Source organism: Brachypodium distachyon, chromosome 2 (genome assembly GCF_000005505.3).
Source record: "Brachypodium distachyon strain Bd21 chromosome 2, Brachypodium_distachyon_v3.0, whole genome shotgun sequence".
Lineage (NCBI taxonomy): Eukaryota > Viridiplantae > Streptophyta > Magnoliopsida > Poales > Poaceae > Brachypodium > Brachypodium distachyon.
Window position 1 is genome coordinate 36,529,885 of NC_016132.3, and position 9,235 is coordinate 36,539,119.

At 43.8% G+C, this 9,235-nt stretch overlaps 1 protein-coding gene across 4 annotated transcripts; it reads right to left on the bottom strand.

Moving 5' to 3' along the window:
* Positions 1-955: 955 nt before the first annotated feature.
* LOC104583233 (keratin, type I cytoskeletal 9) lies at positions 956-6,878 on the bottom strand. Of its 4 annotated transcripts, none has more exons than XR_002964178.1 (4): positions 6,401-6,878; positions 5,414-5,506; positions 4,387-5,037; positions 956-3,519 (listed from the first exon to the last, which is right to left on the bottom strand). XR_002964178.1 is itself a non-coding variant. In XM_024460335.1 (4 exons), exons 1-3 carry the CDS (start codon positions 6,839-6,841, stop codon positions 4,653-4,655), a joined length of 579 nt encoding a protein of 192 aa, XP_024316103.1. In that variant the 5' UTR covers positions 6,842-6,878; the 3' UTR covers positions 956-3,519; positions 4,387-4,652. The 4 variants fall into 4 exon arrangements, 1 of the variants encoding a protein (XP_024316103.1); XR_002964179.1 differs by having other exon boundaries at positions 4,387-4,697; positions 4,816-5,506; XR_002964180.1 differs by having other exon boundaries at positions 956-1,824; positions 1,920-3,519; positions 4,387-5,506; positions 6,401-6,877.
* Between the last annotated feature and the right edge of the window lie 2,357 nt (positions 6,879-9,235).

Below are 9,235 nucleotides of genomic sequence, written 5' to 3' on the forward strand. Positions count from 1 at the left end.
CCCCCGCCACGAGCGAGCCGCCGGAGTGGAAGACGGTCGTCAAGGACGACAAACTGTTGTTGAACGAGGTCCCGGAGAGGCGCATGTCGGTGTCAAGGCCCAGTCTCGCCGACATGGGTGACGAAGCCGGATTTTGCCTCGCCGAGTTCGTCGTGCGCCGGGGAGTGGATTTGAAGCACGCGCTTCGCGACGCCGATGGCTGTGTGCTCCGTATGAGTACGTTCCGCCTTAGGTATGATCACAAGGGAGAGCTGCACACCGCAGGACTCCGCACCAACTCTTTTATAGTGTCTAAGCATCTCTGGACAGTATCTCCTCTGGTGTTCTGGATGTAAAGAGCTGTAATTTGGTTTGTTACTTTTATTAGTTATTATATATGCAAACTCTTATGTTTCAGCTGGTTAATCTGGATGTAAATTTGGCTATTTATGTACTTTTGCTCCTTGCAATTCTGGATGGATGATGATGATGTTGCGGACCTGCCGGATGCCGGTCTTAGACGGTGAGGAACATGGTGCAAACTGCTTGTAAATCCCTCTGTACTAGTGCCAGCTGGTTAATTTGGTATAACTGCATTCGACCTTAAGTATGATCATAAACTAGTTACTGTATTGCACAAATCTCAAAGATTAACTAGGTACAAGCACAAAATCCGCACTCAGTGTATTATTGCACCTATCTATCAGCCTGTCTGTACTATCTTCACAAGACATTTTTTTTGAGGGATCTTCACAAGACAGATTAATCACACACAACACCGCTAGTGCTCATTTCTGGACTATTTGGAAAATACTTCGTAACAAACCTTGCAGTAAAAAAAATTGTTTTCAGAATAAGAAAAGGGTCTAGCAGCTTTCATATCAGATTAAGAGCATTATAGCAGCAGCCACCATTAATAATAACTGAGGAAGCCAAAATGGTGCATCTCCAGGCAACCAACCTGGTACTGGCATGATTGTTCCAAAAAACTTCAATCGTACTAACATTTGCTGCCACAAACCAGCATTATTAACAAGGAATCAGTTACAGCATGTTATGCTCGTTTCCAGAAAATTGAACAGCTCAATTCTAATAGCCTAATTTGTACAAGTTAATCCTCTCACTTTACACAAATTTGTACAGCAGAGTTAGATGACTCACGTATCCACTAGATGTACTCCCTTCTTAAAGCCTGACTACAACATGCTCGATAGCAAGGCTCACACTAATTCCTAAGATTCAGATGACTGAGGTACCCGCCTAGATGCAACGCCCTCTGCAGATCAGACAATAAGCCTGGGAAGTCAATGATTATAAATGATAGGAAAAATCTGAGGAATCTCTTTGCCTTGTGCTGGAAAGTATTGCGGACGAGCCTCAATAAACCTTTGATGTTGTCTTCATATTCATTGAGGGGAAATGACTCCGCGAGATAAGAACACGTCAGGGGCTTGGACTGCCCTAGCTGCAAGTATGGCAACCTCCCTAAATTGCTCCATCTCATCCTTCCCCCAAACTTATCTTGGCTTGCCCCTTTCACCTCTCAAACTGCATAGTTCGGCGTTCGCTCCACTTATTGACAAATGCGGTTCCTACCTTTCCGGCTGGCGCGCTTGCTTGCTCTCAAAAGGTGGTCGCCTGACCTTGGTTTCCTCGGTCCTCGACTGCCTCCCTACATACTGCATGTCAGCCTTTGACCTAAACATGCTGACCACCGAGTGCTTTGACAAGGAACGTCGTGCTTTCTTTTGGACTCAAGACGATACGTGCTCTGGATCTCAATGTTTGGTGGCATGGGACTCAATTTCAAAACCTAAAAATATTGGTGGTTTAGGCGTCAAAAACCTGCAGACACAAAACACATGTTTGTTGTTGAAATTTGCTTTCAGATTTTTACATTCCACAGATCTGCCATGGGTTCAGTGGGTTATTAGAGATACCTCCTGTGAGTTAGAAGCTGCATCTAATGCCACCTCCCTCCTTAAAGTGATTATAAAGAACTACCTCCCAATTCTTAGAGCAATTACTTCTGTCAATGTGGGTAATGGGAAATCCTCCTTCTGGTTAGATAGATGGATTCTTCACGAGCCTTTGTCTGTTCTATACCCAGCTATTTTTTCCCATAGTACTGCTCCCTTCCAAAGAGTTAATGTTGCGCTTAATGAAGGTCTAAATTTACCCTTGCGGAATAGACTCACAGTGGCTGCTGCTTCTGAGCTTCAGTCCATATCCACTCTGTTGCAGGATTTTTGTCTCTCTCAGGTACCTGACGCCCGGACTCTCATTGATGGAAAGCCCTTCTCCACCAAGAATGCCTACCGCATCCTCTGCCCCGGTGCGCTGGACATTGATGCGTCTATCATCTTGTCAAGCCACGTTCCAATTAAAGTCAAGATCTTCGGTTGGCTGCTGTACAAGGATCGTCTTAACACACGAAGAAACCTGTTCCGCAAGAACATTATTTCAGATGAGGCTTGCCCGAGATGTTCTGCCAGCACTGAATCATGCCATCATCTTTTCTTCGGTTGCTCTACTAGCCTTCAAGTTTGGACTGCTATTGGTGCCACGCTCGTGGCTTCCTCATCACGATGGTCTGTCATTCCGCCTCCTGATCTGCCGTCCTCCATTTGGCATGGAATGCTGCTGTCCATTCTTTGGATGATTTGGGATTCTAGAAATAGTGTTGTTTTCCGTGGTCAGTTTTTGCCGCCTAATGTAATTTTAAAGAACATCATAGATGTCTCGTCCCTTTGGGCTCATCGGCTAAAGAAAGCCATCATAGATGTCTTGGCGGAATTACCTGTCCTCGCGACTCACGAATATGTAAAACTTCTCTTTGAGTTATGAAATTCAGGTGGGGAGAGTCCCCCCCCCCGCTGATTCCTCACAAAAAAATAGTGGCCAAGTGAATTTAGAAGATCAGCCCAACCATCACTCCCTTCAATAGTACGAAATTGCTGGTACATTGAGACAAATGTGCCATAGCCTTGAAATGCCTCCATCAAATGGATGTGGTTAGCTAGAAGATTACGGTGACATGCCTTAATACCCCGTGAGACTATCCTCAGCCACTCGTGTAAATCATCAGGAACTGCCTGTTTTAAAAAGACCTCGTCTTGTACCATTTTCACAAACTGCCAGTAATCAAGGTCTCCGTTACTATCAGAGAAACTGAGTATCGCACCATCTGCTAGATTGGTAACTTTGATTGTATCATCAGCAAATATCATAAAATTCCTCAATGTGAAGCAACCACCCAAGGAAAACCCGTCTTCATGCAGTTTAGCAAGCTGAGAATAACACCTCAAAATAACCACTTTTGTTGTCAGTTTTGCAAGTTTCAAAGTCAGAGAGCATCCAGGAACTTGCGTCAGCTCATGCAGTCTAAATCTCAGTGAATAGTCGTACAAACATTCAACCTCTTCCGATTCATAAGCACAGTGCATGTATCTATGGAAAACAAGCCTTCTTTTGACACCACTTCTAAGGTTGTTTCCGGAATTGAATTCCGATTGCTTGCAGATTGTAGAGACACATTTCCTGTGAGAAAAAACAACACAAGTGAGCTTCAAGTGAGACATGGAAGTAACACATAGACCAAAAAACTAAAAATGAGATCGCCAGAAGCAAGTAACCATGGAAAACCAGGAAGCACTTGGACTAAAAATAAAATTGCATGTGCCAAATCTCAAATGCACATCATCTTGTCACAATTTTATGTTTAATTAGGTCGTCAAATCCCAAAACACAAAATCATGCATCCACAGAACAGAAGGTAGGTACGGCACATCTGCCAAAAGAAATGATCAACAGCACTCAGTTTCAGCCTATAGTACAAAGAAGAAAGCAACAAGTACCGTTAAAAAAAATAGCACTGTTTTTCAGTTCCATGTAAAGGTCGTAGACTTAAAATTATGGTTTCTGGAGCAGTGTTTTCCAGTTGTATGTTAAGGTCACTTGGTTGCAAGTTCAAAATGTGATAAACCAGATGTGCTGCTAGTTTGTACTTCCCATTGTGGTACTTTTTTTCTTCTTGCATTGAGATGAAAGGGCATTTTGTTTGAAGAATGGCAAGCTGCCATCATTATTCAGAGATGTTAGTCACACATGATAGGTCTTGGATCTAAAATAAGAAATAAAAAAGGGATTGTATATGTGACACAAAGTCCTTCGCAGAAACTTATGAGCTAAAACAATATCGCAAATGGCGCTTTGCACCCATGTGATCCTCTCCAAGAGGATTATGTTGTGAAGATTACTAGGATGCTGTTATGCTATTTTCAGTTATGCACAAGGATAAAAGACACTCTTCCAGAAAAACAATGGTGTGTACATGGAAGCACTCTATTCCGTCTAGTCCCTTTTCCAAGTGAAAGCATCAGTTCGAGCACACAGAAGGTTGCTTACCTGATGATTGATGTTGAAGAACTTCTCTGAGGAGTTGAGTATTTTCTACCAAGCAATTAGTACAACAATTTTCCCTATGGAAGTATGGAAATTGTTGCCTGATCATTACAGCCTTTTCCTTGGATGAAAATACTCAACTCCCTATGAACGTTTTGCCTATGGAAGTATGGAAATTGTTGCCTGATCATTACAGCCTTTTCCTTCTATAGGCAACAATTTCCATACTTCCATACATTTGGAGATCCAGTCTGCATTAGCAACTTCTTTTAAGTCATTTTCCCAAATGAGCCGAGCCCCTGCTGGAATGTTCCCTGCAAAACGTTCCAAATTAACAACATTATATTACTAGCGAATTGTGAAGTCACATCGCGTTGATTTAATTTAACTTTTGTGCAGAAAAATGGAAATTTAAAACAGGATATAACATACCTGGGTAGAAATGTTTTTGTCGATGAAAAGGGAAGAAGCCCCCCACATGAACTTGCTCATATAATATGCGCTGTCCTATGAATTCTAGCTAAGGTCGATGTACTGTTTTGCCACTGTCATAGGACCTGTGGACTCATTTGGTCTTCGACGAATTTTGTTTCCAAGGCATTGTTTCCTTGGCCATGTTCGATGCTACACTACATTACTCATGGTAGACCAGTACTGTAAGGAGTAAAAAAGGCAATGAATAATTCCTCATGGATCATTGGTCCTGCCTGCAGCAGTTTTGACTATCATGTTCACATATGCAGCGTGTGTGTACTTGGAAGCTGCAGACTTTTAGAGAAAGGGAAATTCTGAATTTTCAGCTTGTCTATTTCTTAGTGTTCATACAGCAATACTACATGGGCCTCATATGAACTGATGCTAGAGCAGCCTTTTGTTATATAATATATATACTACACACTTAACTGATGGCTCATGTGAAAGAGAATTGGATGAGAAGTTCTAGAGTAGCACGGACATACAGCGGCACAAGTATGATCTCTCGAGAAATATAGATGTTAAATTGTTAATACTTAATAGAAACAATACATACCATGACAGCAATGTGAGTCGAGCTGCTGTACTCTGCAGGATTGCAAGGTACACCTCCAAGCACTTCCACCATATGTTCATAGTCTTGTAGATTCTACATAAAAAAAATACTACAGCTTATCAAAATTTAATTGGAAATACCTAAGTTTCATCCTTGTCTAGACATAATTAAAAAAAAACTGTACGCACATGATGAAAATAAGTAGACAGAGAAGTAAATTGTGTCAGTTTTGAGCTTGGATCTATTAGGTTTTTACGACTTATCAAGGAGTAGAACTACATAATGATATGCTGACAGGAGACAGCTAACCAAGCAGTCCTGGCCTCCTGGGTACATGTTGGACACCGAACAGTTCAAACAAGCAAGGATGCATTGTTGCATACATGCGGCACATGCTAGATAACTGTTATTTAAAAATAAACCTGCCAGTCAACACACACACACACACAACATAGTTCAAGTGCACTGCATGTAGACTTCAATATAGCTGTACCTAATAGATTTATATAAATCGGTACAAATTCTAGCATATATGTAACTCTTATAAAAACACAATCTACAATGTAAGGATGGACAGAGCTCTATGGTCCTGCATTCCATTTTCACCATGTTGGGTCTTGAATATCTCCACAGGCATACTATGTCCTACTAATGTGAAATGTTGATATACCAGATATCATTATCAACAAGCAGGCCCGTATCGGAGCATGTGCAGGTGGTGCCACTACACAGGGCCTCCACACACACAGGGCGCCCGATTACTCAAGAACGGCCCTGTCAAGAAGCAGGGGATTCCTGTCTTGATGAATGTTCAAGATACTACAGTACAACAAAAGAGAATTTGCCACGTAATGAATATGCATAGCAACCTAATCGCCAATTGATAAGTAGGCAAATGCCAAGCAAGAAGCAGGCTATGATATCAGTAGTGGAAAAGGAGAGTACAATCATAAATTTTATGGAGAAAGATTAACTTAGGTAAATTACCTGGTCCTCAGCAATTGAGTAATCGAGCAGCAGGATCTTTATGCCTGCAAAGGGCTTGTTCCCTCCCTTTTGATCTCTTGCATCGCCCGTGGGGCCTGACACGAATCTGCTCTCGTTCCCGTGCTCTCCGCCGCGGCGGTTGATTCTTGCCGGTTCGTCTCCAGTTCTTGGGCCTCCGCAGTTGCTGCTTCGGCCTTGGCCTCGCTCACCGCTATGGGTGCCTCCGCCGCCTCCCGCCCTCGAATCACCGCTACCGCCGGCGTGGTGGCCACCCCCTCCTGAGCCTCCTCCGACGATCTCGTGTCGATCACCACCGGGCTCGCGTCGGAGCCGTCTCCCGCCGCCGACGTCGGCCTCACGACTGCCGGGATCGCGTCGGAACAGTGTATCGCCGTCGCCGCAGGGCTCGTGACCTCCTAGTCGCACGTGGAGGACGCCCATGGCGGGGGATTTTGGGGTTTGGGAGGAGGCGGGGGGAAATTTGGAGGGGGGAGACGGGCGGGATTTTCCGGGGGGAGAAACGGGAAAGAAACGTTGTTTGCTTTGTGATTCGGAAATTCTAATCGCTGTGCCCGAGCCCGACCGACTAGCGTTCTGGGAGAGATATTGCGAGTCCGTTTCTTTCCCTAGAAAAATGTTGGCACGGAGTACATTCTTTTGATTGATTTCCCGCTGCGATTTCTGTACCCTGAAAAAAGAATAGGACGATGTTGCCTAATTTCTAATTTTTAAGAAAAAACTTAATTGATGTTTGGGAACCGTTAGATTATTATCTGAACGGCATCCTATCCTCCTCTTTCAATAGTTCGTTCCGAACTTTAAACCACAAACCGTATCCAATGGATGAAACATCAACTTATGTCTAACTAAAAATCAGACAATTTAGATATAACAAAACCATCCTACTCCTTCTCTTATATTCCCTCCGTCACATATTAAATGACTTTCTATTAAATGTATCTAGACGCTTTTTAGGAATAGATACATCCATATTTTACAAATTTGAGTCACTTAATATGAAACCGAGGTAGTATAAAATTATCAACATATACGGTGTCAAACGAATATACTATGAAAATATGTTACACGATGAATTCACTTGGCAAATGTTTTTTTTATAAAGATGGTCGAACTTTACAGAGTTTGACAGTACGTCTATACTTTGAAACCTCCAGTTTTACCGTTAAGAAAAGAAAAAAAAAACCTTGCTCTTCTCTTGTCGGATCCCTAAAACTACAAAGGGCCTGCCCCTGCATACATGTCATTGACTAAATCTTCTTCTTCTTCTTTTTTTGCTCTTTTTCATCTTCTCCGTGCCGCGTCGGCACAGCTCCCACCACCCGATTTTATGCATGCCAAAAAAGAAGAATCGATCGTAGCTGAACAACAACGGCGGCAACAACCACCGCCTGCAGCAGTACTGTTTCGGGCTGGGCTGGGCGGCTGGTGCTGATCAATTCAGTGCTCGCTGCAATTACGACCTATTTCTTCACCTCGTTCGCTCCTACGGCTTGGGTGGTTAAGAAGATGGACAAAATTAGGCGGAACTTCTTTTGGTCCGGTGAAGAGAACGCACATGGAGGAAAATGCTTAGTCAACTGGAAAAGTGTCTGCACTCCGAAGAATATGGGGGGAGGGGGGGGGGGGGGGGGGGCGGGGGGGCTAGGAATTAAAGATTTGATGGCCTTCAGCCGTGCGCTCAGATTGAGATGGCTCTGGAATAATTGGCAAATTGATGAACGGCCATGGAAAGGAATGCAAATGCCTTGCGATCAGACTGACAAAGACCTGTTTGCTGCTTGCACAACCATTCAGATTAGAGATGGATTGAAAGATTCCTTTTGGAAGGATAGATGGATGTATGCTCACGGCCTTATATTATACATGGACTGCTGCAAGTCAAATCCAGCTTGTCGATCTCCCAGATTTGATCTCTTGGAATGCCTTACCTAACCAGTGCTATTCAGCGAGCTCTGAATACAAGATACAATTTCTTGAAAGGATTGAAAGATCTGATTTGAATTTTATTTGGAAGATAAAGGCAGAGGAAAAGATTAGACTATTCTTATGGCTTCTTATCCAGAACCGGCTATGGACTGCAGATCGACGAAGGAAAAGGGGTTGGCCGCATGATGACAGCTGCTGCTTCTGCGACCAAACGTTGGAATCGACTTTTCACATTGCTCTGGACTGCCCCTTTACAAAAAAAAAACATTTGGTTTCTTATGAAGCAAACAAGTGCAACAGCCTACGTGATTGCTAGGGAGGCTCCTTCCCTAAAGAGATGGTGGAGCAAAATCATCAAGATTGGGAGGCAAAATGGGAAGCACAAGGATCTAACTGTGGCCGTATACACTATCTGGAACATTTGGAAAGAAACGTACGGTTCGGATCGGAGGTGGAAGTCCCTCGGGCCACTTAAAAGTACTTTTGCGGAAAAAAACCTGACTATTCCTCCCGGTGCACGTAGCCAACCTGGCAACGAAACGTCGTTCCGATCAGAATACCGATCGGTAGATCAGCCATGGATCGTCGTCCTCAGTGCGTCGGCACCGCCCCTCCGCCAGCCGTCTTCCCTCCCTCTCCGACGGCCTCGACAGCGCTGCGCCCTCTTCCACGTCCTCCATCTGTCATAATACCTTTTTCTTGCTTCCAAAGGAGCCTCCAAACGAATCGTGGCTGTCACACAAGAGTGGGTAACAATACGGACACTGCTAACATAGCAGACTTTAATATGACTTGGACAGTAGCACTAACCAAGTTTTGAACAAACTGACTAAACTGTAGCACGGCACGGCTAAGGTTAGAAACCAACCAAACATGCCACCAGGCCCA

Excerpts from the sequence above, each read along its gene's own strand:
- LOC104583233 (XM_024460335.1), bottom strand. The coding sequence starts at position 6,841 with ATGGGCGTCCTCCACGTGCGACTAGGAGGTCACGAGCCCTGCGGCGAC. Across the intron at positions 5,507-6,400 it reads ACTCAATTGCTGAGGACCAG|AATCTACAAGACTATGAACA; the intron begins GTAATTTACCTA and ends TTTTTTATGTAG. Across the intron at positions 4,698-5,413 it reads CGACTCACATTGCTGTCATG|GGAACATTCCAGCAGGGGCT; the intron begins GTATGTATTGTT and ends AACGTTTTGCAG.